Source organism: Colobus angolensis, unplaced genomic scaffold, assembly GCF_000951035.1.
Source record: "Colobus angolensis palliatus isolate OR3802 unplaced genomic scaffold, Cang.pa_1.0 Scaffold34, whole genome shotgun sequence".
In the NCBI taxonomy this organism is placed as follows: Eukaryota; Metazoa; Chordata; class Mammalia; order Primates; family Cercopithecidae; genus Colobus; species Colobus angolensis.
The window spans coordinates 3,985,690-4,006,159 of NW_012116710.1; the positions used below are offsets into that span (position 1 = coordinate 3,985,690).

A 20,470-nucleotide genomic window follows, 5' to 3' on the forward strand; every position below is an offset into this window, starting at 1 on the left:
AAAAAAAAAAAAAAAAAAATACACAAATAAATTACATTTCCTCGGTGTTTTTTTTCCTCTCACATCGGGCCCTCTTCAGTGGATTTCAGTGTAGTACACACAGGTCTCAGGACCTTCTGGGAAGTTCCAGCTTTTCCTGGATGCTCTCTCTCTCTGGCCAGCTCAGGCTGGAGCAGTGGGTGTTGGTGCCATCCTGTGGCTATAGGTGATAAGCCTGGGTGTGTTTTGACTGACCCCTAGTCTTGAACCCTGGAGTTCCCACATGCATGGATTTAAACGCTGTGTCTTTCTAAGGGCATATTGTGCCCATTTTCCTTCTCTCCCTCCCAAGGTGCTGTTTCCTGTGTTTATTGACTTAGCGTTTAAAAAAATTACATATATTGATGAATTAGATTGTACTCCATAAATTGTAAATGTTTGAAAAATAAAGAATATTTTTTCATTTTTGTTGCTGATTTTTATCCATCTTTTAAATTGTATATATTTATGGGGTACAAAATAATGTTATGATTTTTCAATACAATGTGGAATGATTAAGTCAAATTATCCTATCCATTGCCTCAAATACTTGACTTTTTTTTTGTGATGAGAATGCTGTTTATCACTTTCACTCATCAGCTCCTGATATCCTCCATGCTAGGGACAGGAAAGGCTCCACACTTGACTTTCCCTCCTGTTTTCTTAGCCGCTATCAACCCTTGAATGTACCCTCCAGGATTGTCTGTCACCTTTTACACCTAGCCTGATCCTTGTGCACCCACGTTCCTCCAAGGGACTGTACTTAGGGAGTGACTTTATGCACAGACTTCACATGCTCTTCCTGCCTCCTTCATCCCCATAATCCCCCATCTCAGCCCCATCTGATTATTTCTTCCCTCTCTCATATACTGTTATGCTGTTGGTTTTCTAACCTGAAGGGTAACTGCTTACTCATTAGTTTTTTTGCCTTAATTTCTAAGTCATAGGCTACTTTCAGGCTAAAAGTTGTCCTCCTGTCATGGTTTTAGTCTCATTCTGTAAGTCTTGGTTTTTAGTTTTATTCATTTGAAATTAATCTTTAATAACTTTTTTGATTCATTGGTGTCAGAGTAATTCCCTCTCTTCCCACCACACCACCCTCTGTCCCCAAGATTCTGGAAGTTCTTCCCTTTTTGTGATCATTTTTACTTAAACCTTTGAGTTTTTCAAATTAGAAGTTTCTTCTATAAATGTATATGGAGCTTGGCCGGGTGCAGTGGCTCACGCCTGTAATCCCAGCACTTTGGGAGGCCGAGGTGGGTGGATCACGAGGTCAGGAGATCAATACCATCCTGGCTAACACGGTGAAACCCCGTCTCTACTAAAAATACAAAAAAAAAATAGCCGAGATGGCACCAGTGCACTCCAGCCTGGGCGACAGAGCGAGACTCTGTCTCAAAAAAAAAAAAAAAAAAATTGGTATGTAGAGCTAATAACTCCTTGCTTTTTTTTTTTTAATTCACTCTTGTTGCCAAGGCTGGAGTGCAATGGCGCAAGCTTGGCTCTTGGCTCACTGCAACCTCCGCCTCCTGGGTTTTAATTGATTCTCCTGCCTCACCCTCCCGAGTAGCTGGGATTATAGGCACTGACCACCATACCCAAGCTAATTTTTGTGTTTTTAATAGAGTTGGGGTTTTGCCATGTTGGCCAGGCTCGTCTCAAACTCCTGACCTCAAGTGATCTGCCTGCCCGCCTTGGCCTCCCAAAGTTGATATTTTTGGAACTGAGGTAGCCTCATTCCACAGCTTTAGATCTGAAGTATTTTAACTATTGTTTCTCCCAGTGTATTTTCTGGTTTGCAGGGCAGTTTCTTTAACTCATCAGTGACACAGTGGTTTGTAGGGCTTTTAATTTCAAATAATATTTTTTCAATTTACTTTTTTGTTTTTTGCTGATTTTTATTTATGTTAATTTTAACTAGACATGTTCCCTTAATGGGCATGACTAGATTTTTTTTCCCCACTGCATTTATAATTTAGATGGATTTTCACATCTCAAGCCAATTAAGAGTGGAAAATAGGACTCCTTAAAGCACAGATATGACAAGTGGTTAAGATTTACGAGGGTAACTCAGGTGAGAGTGTATCATTGTACTTGGCACACAGCACTCAGTGACTGTCACCTTTGATTTAAATGAATGCAGCTGTAAATGCTTTCTTAGGTGTCTTGTTGATGTTTGTTAATTTCTGTAGAGTTTGATACAGCTCCTTTCACTGTTTATCACTTGACCCTTATCACTTGAGAGTCCCCTTATCACTTGACCTGCTGTTATATTATGTTTGATTTATTACAAATACCCCATCAGCCTGGGTCTCTCTTTATTCCCTTTGTACACCTACATCTAAACATAGGGATTTGGATCATCTCAGGATCCCACATCCTCACTGCATCTCCACCCCCACCCCTACCATATCTTTCTGAAGTTTTCTAGTCCCTCCTTTTCATTTCTGCTCCTTAAAGCCCAGCCCCATGCCTAACTTTGGTTCCCACCGAGTTCTGTTACAAGCATTCTACATTTATAGATATTAAATCTTTGGCCAGATCATCTACCTGGGCTGGAATAAGGCTCTTGGCTGATCCTCCTTCCTAAACACCCACCCAATGGGAGAGGCTGATATTCAACATGCAAACCTTGTTTTTTACTTCTCCAGGCAAAAGGATGTTGGACGACATTCTGGAGGGGGTGGGGTATGAAGATTTACAAATAATCTTTGAATATCTGCTTCATGATAGGTCTTGGAGGTGCCTTGTGGGTATGGCTTTGGAGGGATGGTTATGAGGAAATTGTGGATATTAAGGAAATCAGGAAAGGAAAAGATCACTCACTCACAACTCAACAATTCAGAGAAAGCTCATAAGGGACTTTCTGGCTGCTTGATGCCCAGAAGCCAGGCCCTCACTTCTGTAAATGCTGGGGACTGTGGATACAGAATTTAAAGAGACACCAGAAAAAAAAAAAAAAAACAAAAAAAACTCAGTAATCAAGATAAACAGTATTTTAATGTGATATCTTTAAAAATAAAATCAAAGCAAAAAGAAAACACCCCCGTTGAACAAAACAGAATTATGCCTCCTTTCCAACACCGCCCCACCTCCACCCCACCCTCCAGAAGTTTTCTCCAAGCAGCACCTGTACCCCAGCCTCCAACTTCGGGAATTTCCCGATCAAGCCTCGGGTCCTCACCACCACCAGGGGATCTTTTGCTGTTCACCCCAAGTTCAGTCTGCATCCCCTGAAATCCTAGGGACACGCGACCAGTCTCCCCCATCTCCATTCCGGGAGTTTGCCCAAAGCCAATCCCGCTGTCCCCCGAAAATAGCCTTGGGGTTCCCTGTCCTGGTACACCCTCCTACTCTAGGGGACAAAGGGCCGGTGTCGCCTCCAAGCTGAGAGTTCCCGCAAAGCATCGTCTCTCCCTGAGCCGCGCCTGTCCCGACCTGGCACCTGCTCGGGGAAGGGCGCATCAGGGCGGAGACTTGGGTAGTGAGTGCAGCTCACCTGCACCTGAAGGTCAGCGCACACTGGCCACCCGCAGAGCGCTGGGACCACATTTTCCAGAATCCTTCGGCCGTCCCGCGATGCTCTCGAGGTCAGCAGATCTCATTGGCTTACAGAGGATGAACTTGTCAACGTCACTTGGGCATCTTAACAGTGGGCTCCTAAACTGGGTTGTGTGCGCTGTGCAAATGTCAGAGGCACCCTGTGTGGTGGGCAAAGCCAACTACTTCTCAGCCTCTCTAGCTTGGAAACTACAATCCCCAGAGGCCTCTGCGGTCACTTCCGCCCCCTCCCTATCCTCCTCAAAGTGTAGCGTTGACGTCAGAAGCACGTCCGGTCGGTGGGCCCGGCGCGTTAGGTTGGTTGGGATCCGGGAAGGCCTGCCTCTTCAGGTCTTTCCCACCCCTCTGCATCTTGTTACCTGACTTTCGGCTTCAAGATCCGCAGCGTGCACCCGCGTTCCGTGAGTGCCCTATAGGCAGTCAGCATGCCCCTCTGCGTGTCCCTGTGTTACTCACGGGGACGCAGGCTGGGAGCCGCAGAGCTGGCTCAGAACTCGGGCGCTCTCCTGTGGGCACCTCCAGGCCATTTTCCTTTCATTTGAGCCCACAGGGTTAGAGACAAACCCTCACTCTGTTGCTTGGGGACAAGGGCTTCACTCCCTGGCCCGAGCTTGCGGCTGAGCTTGAGGGTGCTGGGTCATCCTGGGCCCCATCTGGATGGGAATTGGCTGCCCCGGTGATTTCTGTGACATCCCCGACCCCAACTATGGGGCTCTGGAGCGGACTCCGCTTCACCTCCTGGGGAGGCAGTTTCCACCTAGGCCACTGTTTTATTTCTCTTTACATCCCCAGATCTGTCTTCTGAGACTTTGCCCTTCTCCAGGAAGAGCACGCAGGAGACCAGAAAATGGCCACAGGGCTCCTGAGAGCCAAAAAGGAGGTGAGAATTACCTGTAATTCCATCTTGGCTGTCAACAGAATGGGTTCCATTACCTTTTGTCCTGGAGGCTGCCTTGTTGGTATTGGGCAAAGTCATTACTAGTCTGTAGAACAAGGAGGAACAGTTTGATATAGTCTTGTAGAGCATCCGATTCTGTCGCTGTCCGGGGCGCCACTTTTAACCTGCACGGACCTGGTGGACAGAACAAAGGGAATAAAAAACAAGAGACAAAAGAGAATATTTGGAAGAAGCGGTCAGGGGGCACTTTGTCTCTAGTGGTCAAGGGCCCTGAGCTTTACACAGCTCTCCTGTATTTATTGGTAAAAGAGATAACCAGAAAGGGGGGATGATTGTCAGGTAATTGTCAGTTGGCCATTTGGTTCGCAATTGGGAGACTGCGAACAATGGTGGTTCTCTAGATTTCCTGGTAGATAACTTGAAGGAGCCCAGCGCCAGGCAGTGATGGCCCTCAGCAAACCTTTTGGTGTCAGTCGCAGTGTGAGTTTGCTCACATCCTGCATTCATGATAAACAGTTTGCTGTTTGATTATATAACCTCCAGTGAAATGCTGAGTTGGGCATGATCCCTTTGGTCTTTTTGACTCCCAGCATAGTCTGACCTGAATTTTACCTTTGAGATCATTCCTAGTCCTGGAAGAGTGGCTCAGTCTGACAGGAGTCTTCCCTCAGCATTCCTTTCTGCTCCATACCACAGTCACTCATGAAATAGTTAATTGTGAACAACACATATGGAACAGTTTAAATAAAAGTAAACAGACATACATGCATAATTGTTCGGTAATGTGGATGAAGGGCAGGGACAGCACAGCTGCCTGTGATTTCAAATGCTTGGGGAGGACTCCTAGAAGTAGGGCTGTCTCAGTTGCCCCTGACTGGTTTGGTAAGTTGGAGACTGGGGGAAGGCATTCCAGTGGGAGGTGGCAAGGAAGCATAGTTTCAGAGGCTGGACTGTTGCTACAGTGTATAAGGATTATGGTGGCCAGTGGACTTGCTTAAGGTTTTTTGTTTTTGTTTTTGTTTTGAGAGGGAGTCTCACTCTGTCACCCAGGTTGGAGTGCAGTGGCTCCATCTTGGCTCACTGCAAGCTCCGCCTCCCAGGTGCACGCCATTCTCCTGCCTCAGCCTCCCTAGTAGCTGGGACTACAGGTGCTCGACACCACGCCTGGCTAATTTTTTGTATTTTTTTATTTTATTTTATTTTATTTTTTTTTGAGACGGAGTCTCGCTCTGTCGCCCAGGCTGGAGTGCAGTGGCCGGATCTCAGCTCACTGCAAGCTCCGCCTCCCGGCTTTTACGCCATTCTCCTGCCTCAGCCTCCCGAGTAGCTGGGACTACAGGCGCCCGCCACCTCGCCCGGCTAGTTTTTTGTATTTTTTTTGGTAGAGACGGAGTTTCACCGTGTTCGCCAGGATGGTCTCGATCTCCTGACCTCGTGATCCGCCCGTCTCGGCCTCCCAAAGTGCTGAGATTACAGGCTTGAGCCACCGCGCCGGCCAATTTTTTGTATTTTTAGTAGAGACGGGATTTCACCGTGTCAGCCAGGATGGTATCGATCTCCTGACCTCAGGATCCGCCCACCTCGGCCTCCCAAAGTGCTGGGATTACAGGCATGAGCCACCACACCCAGCCACTTATGCATATTTAAAAATCAACCTTGGCCAGGTGTGGTGGCTCAAGCACCAACATAGTTGCCAGGCTGGTTAACAGTCATTTTTGATATGAGTTAACTTGGTTATTTCAGATATGCCTTGACTATTCTTATCAAGAAATCTGAGTGGAATTAGACAGGAAAAGAGATTTCTTAATTGTGGACTCCTGTGGTGGGGACTATGCATTCCTGGATGTTATCAGAGCAACCCCGAGACTTCTGTTTCTCATTTCTAAAATATTTAATTCATTTGAAAGTGTTAATACCAGGAATACATAAGAAATCCAATTCAAGACATTTCCCAAGGTAACACTGAATGTTTTTTTGTGTGTACTTTGTTCTTTTTTGAGACGGAGTCTTGCTCTGTCGCCCAGATTGGAGTGTAGTGGCACGATCTTGGCTTACTGCAACCTCTGCCTCTTGGGTTCAAGCGATTCTTCTGCCTCAGCCTCCCAGAGTACCTGGGATTACAGGCGTGTGCTACCACGCCCGGCTAATTTTTATATTTTTAGTAGAGATGGGGTTTCGCCATGTTGGCCAGGCTGGTTTCAAACTCCTGACCTCAGGTGATCTGCCCACCTCAGCTTCCCAAAGTGCTGGGATTACAGGCGTGAGCCACAGCATCCAGCCTTTTTGTGTGTACTTTCTTCACCTCTCCCAGTGTTATCAGGGAAACATTCTTTCTGATTGGCTGGGAAAAGTCAGAAGTTTGTGGTAGCTGACTTTTCCTTTGCCACCTTCTTCATTGTCAGTAGGTCCACCGGGAACTGCATCCTCTACAGAAACAGAAACAAGATGTTCTTCAATGTAGCTTTTTAACAAAGTATTTACTTAGGAAAAATTAAAGAACATGAGCATTTAAATAGTTGTTTAAGATGAAACCTCTGTGCCTCTCATGTCTAGCACACATGAAATGTCTGGTGCATGAAGGAATCACAACCTTAAATAAATGATTTGAAGGAACTAAGCAACAAACACGTTTCCGTTGTTTGCTTTGGTGTGTTATTTTAGGCATGTGATTAATCACGTATTTCAGGGGCATTGGGTAGAATTTCCAGGTACTCTTGATATGCATGACATCTGAATTATACAAAATAATCAAAGCAAGGCTATCTTAGGACATTAGGTGTTAACTGCCCAGGACCTTTGCCTAAGAGAATAAATTAAAATTTGTGTTAAATTTGTAACAATGAGATGAACTGGCAGGCACATTATGTTATTTTTTTCCTTAGCAGTTTTCCTTTTCCTTGATGCCATACAACAAACTTGAGTGTCTGCTATGTGCACAACACTCAGGAGATTACGGTTAATGATGGGTAAAACACAGCCTGTACACTCAGGAGTCTTCCATTTTTATTTTAGGATTCCTTTCTCACTGGGATTTAATTTTATTTTATATGCACACATACCCCTACAAACACATATTTTGACAGGCCCTAATGGTAAAATCATAATGTAGTAAAGTTACTGGCAGTGTATCTACCCAGCCCTATTTTTAAAGGTGTAGGAGCAGCCAATACTTATCCCACTGAAAATAATTTCCATAGTAATCCATTGAATGAATGAACTCATCCATTGTTTCCCAATTTGTGGACTCCTGTTTCCAATATTTAACTGTTGCAGATAATACTTCTATGATCAGCATTGTACAGGAAATTCTTATATAGGTTTTTATTCTCAAAACAAAATATGACAAGGTGAATAGAAATGACTGTTTTGAAGCATTGGGCAACCACACCAGTTGGAGATTTGAACCCTGCCAGTTCTTTTTTGTTTTTTGTTTTTGAGATAGAGTTTCGCTCTGTCGCCCAGGCTGGAGTGCAGTGGGGCGTGATCTTGGCTCACTGCAATCCGCCTCCCAGGTTCATGCCATTCTCCTGCCTCAGCCTCCTGAGTAGCTGGGACTACAGGCGCCCACCACCACGCCCGGCTAAGTTTTTGTATTTTTAGTAGAGACAGGGTTTCACCGTGTTATCCAGGATCTTGATCTCCTGACCTCGTGATCTGCCCGCCTGGGCCTCCCAAAGTGCTGGGATTACAGGCGTGACCCCCTGTGCCCCGCTGTTTTATTTTTTATTTATTTATTTATTTTTTTGAGACAGAGTCTCGCTGTGTCACTATGTCCCACTGCATCAGACTGGGATCGATCTCGGCTCACTGCAACCTCTGCCTCACAGGTTTGAGCAATTCTCTTGTCTCAGCCCCTTGAGTAGCTGGGATTACAGGTGCCCGCTACCACAGCTGGCCAATTTTTGTATTTTTCATAGAGACAGGGTTTCACCATATTGGCCAGGCTGGTCTCAAACTCCTGACCTCAAGTGATCCACCTCCTTGGCCTCCCAAAGTGCTGGAATTACAGGCATGAGCACTGCGGCCAGCCCTGAACCCTGCCAGTTCTAAAGAATTTGAACTTCCAATTATTTCTTTCTTTTCTGAGACTCCCTTCTTCACCATGTGTTGCTTTATACTGTGCAATTTTTATTTTATTTTATTCTATTCATTTATTATTATTTTTTTAGATGGAGTTTCATTCTTGTTGCCCAGGCTAGAGTGCAATGGCATGATCTCAGCTCACTGCAACCTCTGCCTCCCAGGTTCAAGTGATTCTCCTGCCTTAGCCTCCCAAGTAGCTACAATTACAGGCACGCGCCACCATGCCCGGTTCGTTTTGTATTTTTAGTAGAGATGGGGTTTCACCATGTTGGTCGGATTGGTCTTGAACTCCTAACCTCAGGTGATCCACCCACCTCGGCCTCCCAAAGTGCTGGGATTACAGGTGTGAGCAACCACGCCCAGCCCTACTGTGCAACTTTTATTTGTTTTTATTTTAGTTATTACACTGTGCAGATTTTGATTGCCAGGGTAGACCTGCCAACTCAGGTTTCTTTCTTCTCTCATATGAAAGCTCACATAGTGTCCTGATTTGTTTCCAAATGTTGACTTGGTTCTTTGCCACCCACTACATGTTTCTGTAATCCTCACTTTCCCCAACATTGCAGTAACATCACTTTTCAGAAACCTTTAGTGCCTCATTTCAGTATCCTGGATATTTAGGACAGTCCTCATTTCAAATGTTGTATCCTGTTGTCTGACGTCATGTTCTGATTGTTCAGTCTGAAAGTGTGTTTGTTGTTACCACAGGGGAGTCATCTTATGTATACTTTTAACTTAGATACATTTACTTTTTATCCACTCAGCTGAAAAAAGAGGAGAAAAATAAAAGTAGGTCAGGTCAATCTGTTGTTCCCTTTCCCATTTAATGAATTCATGCCCAGGAGTGAGTGAGAAATGGGAAGACTGAATCTGCTGCTCTCCAAAACTAGCTTAGGAGTTTCTGACATCATGGGCATCCCAGCAAGCCAACAGTCACGTTAGTCACCAAGTATTTTTCATATAACGTGATCCCTCTATCAGTGTATTAGCCTTTGCTGTATAATAAACAATCCTAAACATCAGTGGCTTAAAACAAAATCACTTATTAGCACATAATTGGGTAGGTTCATATTTTGGGCTGGGCGCAGGTAGGTTTGCAGGTTTCACCTGGTCTTGTCATTTTGCTGCAGTCAGCTGGCATTTTGACCAGGGCTGGAGGACTAGCCATGCGTGACAGGAGGCTGGTTGGCTGGGGTGCCTAGTTTCTTCTTGGTTCTCTTCCATGTGGGCTTGGGCTTGGTCACACGGTCTTGGGTTTCTCTACAGAGGAAGAGAGGACAGCCCCAGTTAACAAGTACTTTTAAGGTTTTGGCTTTTGTCATGTTCACTGATGTCCTTTTGGCCAAAGGAAGTCACATGGCCAAGTCCAGAGTCATCATAGGAGGGGATAACATAAGGGACTAGATACAGGGAGACATGATTTATTGGTCCCAATGATTCATACCCTTACCATGTGCAAGATAAACTCACCCCCCTCCCAAGATCCCCAAAAGTGTCATCTTCAAATTCAAAAGTCCAGTATCTTATGTGTAACAGTCTGGATGTGGCAAAAGCTTCTCCAGTGGATCCTTTTTGAGTCAGATACTTGTGTGCTAAAAAGGCGAGTCATTTGTTTCCCTCCACCCCAAACGTGTCCTACCTAACATACAGCGGTGACAGAGAGACACTGCAGTAGATGCTCCCATTCAGAAAGGACAAGAATTAGGCATGGAGGAGGCCTCTTCATTTTGAACTGTTTCAGATCCTTCAGACTTCCTTGAAAACTCTATGGGTTTCCCATTTACCAGATTTGGGACTACTCTATTAAGCAAAAGCTGAAATCACAGTCAAATATGCCTCTCATCTTTGGCAAGATGTCAGTGCTATGGGACAATGCCCATACGAATCTCAGAAGCCTTTTTGTGTGGGTTGGAGACTCCACTAGGCATCCCCTTAACACTTCAGAGGTCCTAAAGTTTGGGTCTTTTAGGCAAACTCTTGATTTGATCTTTACTCTGAGTTTATTTTTTTATTTTGAGACATGTGCCAGCTGGAGAGACTGAAGATGTAAAACAATTTTATTTCCAAGCTAGCAAGTCCTGACTTGTCTATATTTCCTCTAAATTATGCTTGCAAGCTGTATAATTACTTCTTTAGCTCTTCTGTTTCTGGACATTATTATATGTTGCTAGAAACATCCAACTGAATTTTTTTTTTTTTTTTTGAGACAGAGTTTCCCTCTTGTTGCCCAGGTTGGAGTGCAATGGTGCGATATCGGCTCACTGCAACCTCCGCCTCCCAGGTTCAAGCGATTCTCCTGCCTCAGCCTCCCAAGTAGCTGGGATTACAGGCATGCACCACTACACCTGGGTAATTTTGTATTTTAGTAGAGACGGAGTTTCTCCATGTTGGTCAGGCTGGTCTCGAACTCCTGACCTCAGGTGATCCGCCCGCCTTGACCTCCCAAAGTGTTAGCATTACAAATGTAAGCCACCACGCCCAGCCCAACTGAAGCTTTTAGCAGGCTTTCTAGAGATCTCTTTAACTAGATCTAAAAATTCATCAGGTATATTTTCTGTTTTCCAAGTTCATGCAGACAGTAGCTTTGCTAATATATAATACGAGTTGCCTTGTTCAAGCTGCCATATCAGTTTCCTCACTCCTTTTCCAGTTCCCACTAGCAGTTTGTTTAGTGCTTTTCCAGCCTGTGTTAATAGTTTTCCTGTATGCTTTCCAAGCCTCTGCCCATGTCCTGCTCCCAGAGCTAATACCACGTTTTAGGTATTTTGTTATGGCAGCACTTCACTTCTGTGTACCAACTTAGTGACCTAAAGAACACAGTGGCTTAGGCTGGATGCAGTGGCTTTTGCCTGTAATCCCAGCACTTTGGAAGGCCGAGGTGGGCAGATCACAAGGTCAGGAGTTCGAGACCAGTCTGACCAACATAGTGAAACCCCATCTCTACTAAAAATACAAAAATTAGCCGGATGTGGTGGCACACGCCTGTAGTCCCAGCTACTTGGGAGGCTGAGGCGGGAGCAGGAGAATCACTTGAACCCGGGAGGCAGAGGTTGCAGTGAGCTGAGACCACACCATCGCACTCCAGCCTGGGTGACAGAGTGAAACCCCATCTCTACTAAAAATACAAAAATCCGGGCGCGGTGGCTCAAGCCTGTAATCCTAGCACTTTGGGAGGCCGAGACGGGCGGATCACGAGGTCAGGAGATCGAGACCATCCTGGCTAACACGACGAAACCCCGTCTCTACTAAAAAATACAAAAAACTAGCCGGGCGAGGTGGCGGGCGCCTGAAGTCCCAGCTACTCGGGAGGCTGAGGCAGGAGAATGGCGTAAACCCGGGAGGCGGAGCTTGCAGTGAGCTGAGATCCAGCTACTGCACTCCAGCCCGGGCGACAGAGCGAGACTCCGTCTAAAAAAAAAAAAAAAAAAAAAAGAACTTAGCGGCTTAAAATGAAATCATTTTTTCAAAATCCTGTGGGTCAGCAAGTAGGCCCGGCATGGCTGGGCTGATCCTCTTGGCATCCACATGTGGCTGTAGGCTGCTCAGCTAGAGCCGGATGGTCTCAACCTGTCTGGTGGTTGACAGCCTGGTTGGCTGGGATGCTTCGATTCCTGGTTCTCCTCCATGTGGCCTCTTCAGCAGGCAAGCTCAGGTTATTTATATGGTGGTCTCAAGGTTTCCTGCACAGAGAGAAGGCCAGCCCTGTACTCAGATGCCTCTCAAACGTCTGCTTGCATCATGTTTGCTGATGTCCCACTGGATAAAGCAAGTCCCATGGCCAAGCCCAGGGTTAGTTTAGGAGGAGATTGCATGAAGGGTCGAAACAGGGAGGCATGATTCACTGGGGCCATCACTGTACCCACCCACTGGTTAGATACAATGCTTTTGGCCACAGGCAACAGTAAACCGAATTTAGGTTGTTCTAAACAATAAGTAACTTAGCCCATATAAAAGGAAGTTCAGACAGTGGGTGCACTTTGGGATTGGTCCTTCAGCTCCATAAGCTTACCAAGGACTGGGGTTCTTTCATCTCCGCAGTCTACCCTGTTCTCTACAGTGTCAGCCTCATCCAGGCTGGTTCCCCTCAAAGCCATAGGATGTTTCCCAATAGCAACTTTGTTTAATTCTCACAATGGCCCTATAAGGTGAGTACTATTATAATATCGATTTTATAGGAAATTGAGACACAGATACTAAGATATCTAAGTAGGTAAGATAGCTAAGAGAGGGGACTGTAATTTGAACAGTTTGTCTCCAAAGTTTGTGCTTTTAGCCACTGAGTAGTTGTTAAACTTTAGTGTGCATCAGAATTACTTGGAAGCCTTGTTCAAACAGGTTGCTGGGCTCCCCCCGCAGTTTCTGATTCAGTAGCCCTAGGATGGGGACTGAGAATTTTTATTTCTAACAAGTTCCCAGGGGATGCTAGTGCTGCAGGTTCAGGGACCACACATTGAGCCAGTGCACTAAGCCCTGCTGCCTTTTTGGGTAATCTGTGCCCATGTTTCTGAGCATCAGGAAAAGTGCTGACTTCCTGTGATTCCATCTTACAAATCAGAGGAAGTTTTTTGCTAGAATCCTGCAGTAAGACTTCTTGTGGCCTGTTGGTTACCATTCATTTTTCATATATTTACTTTTCGGCTGGTAAGTGGATGAGTTAACTCCCCCAAGCTTCTAGCTGTGTTTCTACTCAGTGGGAGAGATTTGGAGTGGATCATGAGGGTCAGCCATAGAGTGTTTACAATGCCCCCTACATGCATGGTTCACAGACAAACCATGAGTTGTTCCGGGGCTGGAGGAATAACCGGTTGTGTTAAATGTGTTAAAGTAACATTAGTTGCTCTGTAATGTAGCTCCTTCACTGGAGATTTTCTTTTTTTTTTTTTTTTTTTTTTTTTTTTTGAGGCAGAGTCTCGCTCTGTCGCCCGGACTGGAGTGCAGTGGCCGGATCTCAGCTCACTGCAAGCTCCGCCTCCCGGGTTTACGCCATTCTCCTGCCTCAGCCTCCGGAGTAGCTGGGACTACAGGCGCCCGCCACCTCGCCCGGCTAGTTTTTGTATTTTTAGTAGAGACGGGGTTTCACTGTGTTAGCCAGGATGGTCTCGATCTCCTGACCTCGTGATCCGCCCGTCTCGGCCTCCCAAAGTGCTGGGATTACAGGCTTGAGCCACCGCGCCCGGCCCACTGGAGATTTTCAAGGGGTGTATGTGTGTATGTTCTGAGAAGGGGTTGTAAAAGCAAATCACAACAGCGACTAGGCAGGTACCTGAATAGTCTTTTTCTCTCCAGTGTTTAATGATGAACAGTTTCAGACATATGGAAAAAACCAGAAGCCTTATACATTGAACACTCACCACCTAGATTCAACAGTGAGTACCTCCTTCTCATGAACTTTTCCTGATCCTCAATCCTACATGACCTCTCCCTCTTGAAATTTCTCTGACCCAGTGATTCACAACTATCACTGTACTTTTAGGAGCCTTTAGAAGTACAAAAGCCCCATCCCCTGTTTTTTTATTTTTTTATTATTATTATTTTTTGAGATAGAGTCTAGCTCTGTCGCCCAGGCTGGAGTGCAGTGGCGCCATCTTGGCTCACTGCAAGCTCCGCCTCCCGGGTTTACGCCATTCTCCTGCCTCAGCCTCCCAAGTAGCTGGGACTACAAGCACCCGCCACCACACCCGGCTAGTTTTTTGTATTTTTAGTAGAGATGGGGTTTCACCGTGTTAGCCAGGATGGTCTCGATCTCATGACCTCCTGATCCGCCCGCCTCGGCTTCCCAAAGTGCTGGGATTACAAGCGTGAGCCACCATGCCCAGGCTTCCTGGTTTTATTGATTTGTGGTGGGACTCAAGAATCCATAATTTAAAACACCACCCAGGTAGCTCTGAAGTATAGCCAGAGAGAGATGAGGTGTGAGAACCAAAGCTGTCATTCATCTGTGCCCTTCTCTTGTGATTTAGTGCATTGGGAGTGGCTGGGTTTGGAGACAGCTATCAGTATAACTGGGTGTGGGTAGAGTCTTAAGGCCATTTCATAGTCCAGCCAGTGTAGAATAATGGAGCTGGTAGGGGACAGGAAATATAGGGAGGATTCCCTGGGAAGGGTACAGTGTGGAATTAGTTTTAGAGACACAATGTCGTACCCACAAGGAGTGATGGAGGCATTCTGAGAAGGGGATGCAAAATCAAATCAAAGAGACAAGGCATGTACCTAAATGAATGACACTGGTGAGGCAGTCTCCAATAGTGTGTTGCGGCTGATAGACCCCCAGCATGAGTCACCGTCAGCCAACTGTGGTCCTACAGCAGTGCAATGCCCAGGGGGGTCAGATTTATGGACTTTTAACAGAACCCACAGATTGAGATTTTCATATGAAATCTTCCAACATTTCATTGATATAAACACAAGTTTTAAAGCAGTATATGGGTCAAATTAAACCCCTCTATGGACTACAGATTGTACCCAAAGAGAGTAAGTGTTGGGCAGGGAAGAATCCCAGTGCTAGATTTCCCGACTCATTTGGAAATCTCACCAAACTTCCATGCCAAGGATGGTTATATATTCCCATCCTCCAAAGTACAGCTTTCTAGGTAGCAGAGGTTCGTTTGAAACTTTGTTCCTTGTCTAATAATAATAAATCATTTTCGGTTATTTAAAAATATCTGACTGCTAAGTGTTTGCAGATTCTGTTGTAGACACCAGGGCAATCACAGTGATCCAGCCATGCACATGGAACTGACGTCTAGTGGGAAGTCAGAAAATAGAAATGAATATCATGTATTATCTTAGAGTTAAGGGAACACAGTAAAGCAGGCGAGGGGAATGAAACCCGTGTGAGGGCGTGGAATTTTACATAGAACAGCCAGGGACTGCACCAGGCATTTTGTCTGAGCCCTTCACAGTAATCCTAATCCTAACCACAACCCTTTGAGATAAGCACTGTTATTTTTAGTTCGCAGGAGAAACTGACGTGCTGAGCAGCTAATTCAGTGCCTGAAGTTACACTAGTTGGGGACAGAGATGGTTTCCAAATCCAGATAGTGTGGTTTGAGTCCACACTCTTCATCACCACCCACTTTCCCTCCTTAGGCCTGAGCAGGCAAGTGGCAGCGTTTGATAGAGGAAGGAGTGAGTCCTGCTGTAGGAACTATATATATTGGTGAGTTTTTTGCTCCCAAACCCCAGAGGTGCCACTGCTTCAAGTAGAACAAATACTGAGACCAAGTAGTCTCAGAAAATTTTCAAACTCAGCAAGGTGATTCTTTACTATTTAGTTGTGCTTATGTGGTGTCTTCTTCTCCCTGCGTAGTTTTAAAACTCCCTCTAGATAAGGGCTTTGGTTTTGTTTGCTTTTATCTTCCATAGCAGCTAGCCTGGGATATTGACAGTAAGTAATAGGTGAATAAATGATGCTGGCTGAGCAGAGATAGGAGAACAATGGTCTTTCACCCCTTGGTGCCAAGGTCACAATCCAAAGTAGGGTCTAGAAATCTTTTCTACTTCCCTTAGGGAAGCCTTTTGACCTCTCATTCTTCTTTCTTTTCTTTCCTTTCTTTCCTCTTTATTTCGTTTCTTTCCTTTTTCTTTTTCTTTCTCTTTCTTTCTTTCTTTCTTTCTTTCTTTCTTTCTTTCTTTCTTTCTTTCTTTCTTTCTCTCTTTCTTCCTTTCTTTCCTTTCTTTCTTTCCTTTCTTTTCTTTCTTCCTTTCTTTCCTTTCTTGTCTTTCTGTCTTTCTTTCTTTCTTTTAGACGGAGTTTTGCTCTTGTTGCCCGGGCCGGAGTGCAATGGCACGATCTCAGCTCACCACAACCTCCGCCTCCCAGGTTCAAGCGATTCTCCTGCCTCAGCCTCGCAAGTAACTGGGATTACAGGCACCTGCCACCATGCCTGGCTAATTTTGTATTTTTAGTAGAGACGGGGTTTCTCCAGTTGGTAGGGCTGGTCTCGAACTCTCGACCTCAGGTGATCCGCCCACCTCAGCCTCCCAAAGTGCTAGGGATTACAGGCATGAGCCACAGGGCCTAGCCTTGACCTCTCATTCTAAACTATGGGAGGGAAAGACAGGCTCCTGGATGAGCAGAGGTGTGTTTTGTGTTAAAGGCATTCGTGGCATTCAGGGATGTGGCTGTGGACTTCACCCAGGAGGAGTGGAGATTGTTGAGCCCTGCTCAGAGGACCCTGCACAGGGAGGTGATGCTGGAGACTTATAACCACCTGGTCTCACTGGGTAAGAACCACCTCCTTTGGCACTTAAACTCTGCCCTACAGAGTATTTTCCACTCATCGTGAGGAAGGGCTACCTGCAGAGCACCTTTCCCTTAGAGTTAAGCTTAAAAACAGTTTACCTTTTTCCTCTGGGTAAATCTGGATTTAGTAGAACTGCAAGCTGATAGATTGATTTATTCATGTTATGGAAGGCACTGCATTTCCAGGCCTGTTTCCCAAGGCTTGCGCTCTGTCTTTATTTTGCTCCAAACCCAGGAGATTTTTCATCCATCAAGTGTTGATAATATGCTGTCTTTCTGATTGGAGTCACCTTTCCTTAGTCAACCCTTCTACTTCAGAGAGAGAAGTATTCATAGGTCTTTTGTTTCGTCTGGGTTTCCTCACCCATTTCAGCTCTGAGTTCTAGAATGCCCTCTTGAGCCCATAACCAACAATGTCCTCATTTTCTTCCCTATGAATAGAAATTCCATCTTCCAAACCAAAACTCATTGCTCAGCTGGAGCAAGGGGAAGAGCCCTGGAGAGAGGAGAGAAAATGTTCGCTGGACCTCTGTCCAGGTGAGTGTGAGTGTGGGGTAGATGGGATAATCTACAGCTTGGCAGATAGGGAAGGAGGAGGCATCTCTCAGATACTGGGAAGAAGCTCTTCTCCAGGCCTCCGAAGCCAAGAGAAAGGTTGCCTGACATGGCCTTCCTTCCGGAACATAATCTTCAGTTGAGGGAGAGACTTCCCTGGTTCCCTTGTCTCTTTCCTACACCAGGAAGCCTCCATTCCTCACTTGTCTTCTCCATAATGCTTAGTCTTTCCTCATTCACAGTCTTCTTTCTCACCTGATCTTAAAAACTGCATCTACCCCATGAATGGTAAGTCTACGACCCTTCTAGATACTTTCTAGCTACTCTTATGCTAAGATTAATTAATTATCCCCACCTCTGCAATTCCCATAATTTATTACACAATACTTAAGCTATGACTAATAATAAAATACATACTCATGGCTGGGCGCGGTGGCTCAAGCCTGTAATCCCAGGACTCTGGGAGGCCGAGACGGGCGGATCACGAGATTAGGAGATCGAGACCATCCTGGCTAACATGGTAAAACCCCGTCTCTACTAAAAAAATACAAAAAACTAGCGGGCCGACGTGGTGGGCGCCTGTAGTCCCAGCTACTCGGGAGGTTGAGGCAGGAGAATGGCATAAACCCGGGAGGCGGAGCTTACAGTGAGCTGAGATCCGGCCAGTGAGCGAGACTCCATCTCAAAAAAAAAAAAAAATACATACCCATGTGCCAATGGCCCAGCTTAAGAAATAAAAAATTACCTAAACAGTTGAAACCCCCATTTCCCCTTCCCTGACGGTATCCTATACCCATCCCTCCAATGGAATTGTTTTTCAATATTAGGGATTTGTGATTCTCATGTATGGCCTTATTCTTTCCTTCATATGTATGAATCGCTAAATCATCTATATTGTTGTTTGGCATATTTTAAAACTTTATATCAATGTTGTCATATTATGTATACCTTTCTGTACTGTGTTTTCTTTTCTTTTTTTTTTTTTGAGACGGAGTTTCGCTCTGTCGCCCAGGCTGGAGTGCAGTGGCCGGATCTCAGCTCACTGCAAGCTCCGCCTCCCAGGTTCACGCCATTCTCCTGCCTCAGCCTCCGAAGTAGCTGGGACTACAGGCGCCCGCCACCTCGCCCAGCTAATTTTTTGTATATTTTAGTAGAGACGGGGTTTCACCGTGTTAGCCAGGATGGTCTCAATCTCCTGACCTCGTGATCTGCCCGTCTCGGCCTCCCAAAGTGCTGGGATTACAGGCTTGAGCCACTGCGCCCGGCCTGTACTGTGTTTTCTTCACTGAGACTAATTTTGTACTATGTTGGTATATGTAGCTCTGCTTCATTCATTTTTATGGCTATATAATATTGTATTATATGCATAATTACAATACAATTCATTTATCCATTCCATTTTTGTTAGACAGGTACATTTTTAACAGTGTATTCTTTTTTTTTTTTTTTGAGACGGAGTCTTGCTCTGTCGCCCAGGCTGGAGTGCAGTGGCCGGATCTCAGCTCACTGCAACCTCCGCCTCCCGGTTCACGCCATTCTCCTGCCTCAGCCTCCCGAGTAGCTGGGACCACAGGCGCCCGCCACCTCACCCGGCTAATTTTTTGTATTTTTAGTAGAGACAGGGTTTCACCGTGTTAGCCAGGATGGTCTCGATCTCCTGACCTTGTGATCCGCCCATCTCGGCCTCCCAAAGTGCTGGGATTACAGGCTTGAGCCACCGTGCCCGGCCCTCAGTGTATTCTTTTGACCAGTTAAAGAATGCTGCTGTGAACCTTCTCATAGATATGTCCTTGGGCACATAAGCACCCATTTATCTAGGATATGTACCTAGGACTAGGACAGCTGAGTGAAGGAATATGCACCTGGTCAATCTGACAAAGTAATGCCAAACTGTTCTCCAAAGCTGTTGTATTAGTGTTCTAGGGCTGCCACAACAAAGTGCCGCAAACTGAGTGGCTTAAACAACAGAAGTTTGTTTTCTCACAGTTCTGGAGGCTAGAAGTAGAGGTCAAGGTGTTGGTAGGGTTGGTTCCTTTCGAGGACTGTGAGGAAGAATCTGTCCCATGCCTCTCCTCTAGCTTCTGGTGGTTTGCTGGCAATCCCTGGTGTGGAGGAGCAGTGCCCCAGTGTCTGCCTTCATCTTCATATAGCATTCTCCCTGTGTGCTTGTCTCTGTGTCCACATTTTCATTGTTTGTAAGGACATTATTCATATCGGATTAGGGCCCACTCTAATGACCTCATCTTAACTAATTACATCTGCAACAACCCTGTTTCCAAATAAGTTCATGTTTTGAGATATTAGGGATTTGGACTCCAATATGTCATTTTTGGGGAAACAGAATTCAATCTGTAGCAATTGTTCACGCTCACATAGCATTTTATTGTATGAGGATTCTAGTTGCCCTGCATCCTCCCTAATACTTTGTGTGGTCAGACTTCAGGTTTTGATCATCTTTTGGGTATGAAATAGCCTCTCATAGTAGTTGTAATTTAATTAGTTTTGAGTTTGAGCATCTTTTAATATGTTCATTCCTTGACTGGCCTTGATATTTGCTCTTCTGTGAAGCCTTTTCCATTCTTTTTGCCTTTTCTTGTTGATTTGAATTTGAATTTTTAAAAATAAATCATTGAGATGAACTCTTTATCAGATGTTCCAATCTGTGCCCTACCTACTTGCTTTTTTAATTTTTTTATTGAGATGGAGTCTTACTCTGTCACCTACCCAGGAGTACAGTGGCATGATCTCGGCTCACTACAATTGTACCTCCGCCTCCCAGATTCAAGCGATTCTCCTGCCTCAGCCTCCTGAATAGCTGGGACTACAGGCGTGTGCCACACCACACCTGTCTAATTTTTGTATTTTTAGTAGAGATGGGGTTTCACCATGTTGGCCATCCTGGTCTTGAACTCCTGACCTCAAGTGATCCACCTGCCTTGGCCTCCCAAAATGCTGGGATTACAGATGTGAGTCACCACGCCCAGCCCCTACTTGCTTTTTTGTTTTTTTTTTTTTTTTTTTACTATTAAATAAACTAAAGACTTTATTTAGATTCAGATTTCATCAGTTTTTGCAATCCTGGTCTTGAACTCCTGACCTCAAGTGATCCA

General features: G+C 45.3%; 1 protein-coding gene across 1 annotated transcript in view; it reads left to right on the forward strand.

Moving 5' to 3' along the window:
* The first annotated feature begins 3,840 nt into the window (after positions 1-3,840).
* Positions 3,841-20,470, forward strand: part of HKR1 (HKR1, GLI-Kruppel zinc finger family member) — a 35,658-nt gene continuing 19,028 nt past the window's right edge. Inside the window, 4 exon segments of the mRNA XM_011952346.1 lie at positions 3,841-3,980; positions 4,372-4,459; positions 16,660-16,786; positions 17,247-17,342. Coding sequence (XP_011807736.1) covers positions 4,427-4,459; positions 16,660-16,786; positions 17,247-17,342 — 256 coding nt within the window. The 5' untranslated portion in view covers positions 3,841-3,980; positions 4,372-4,426.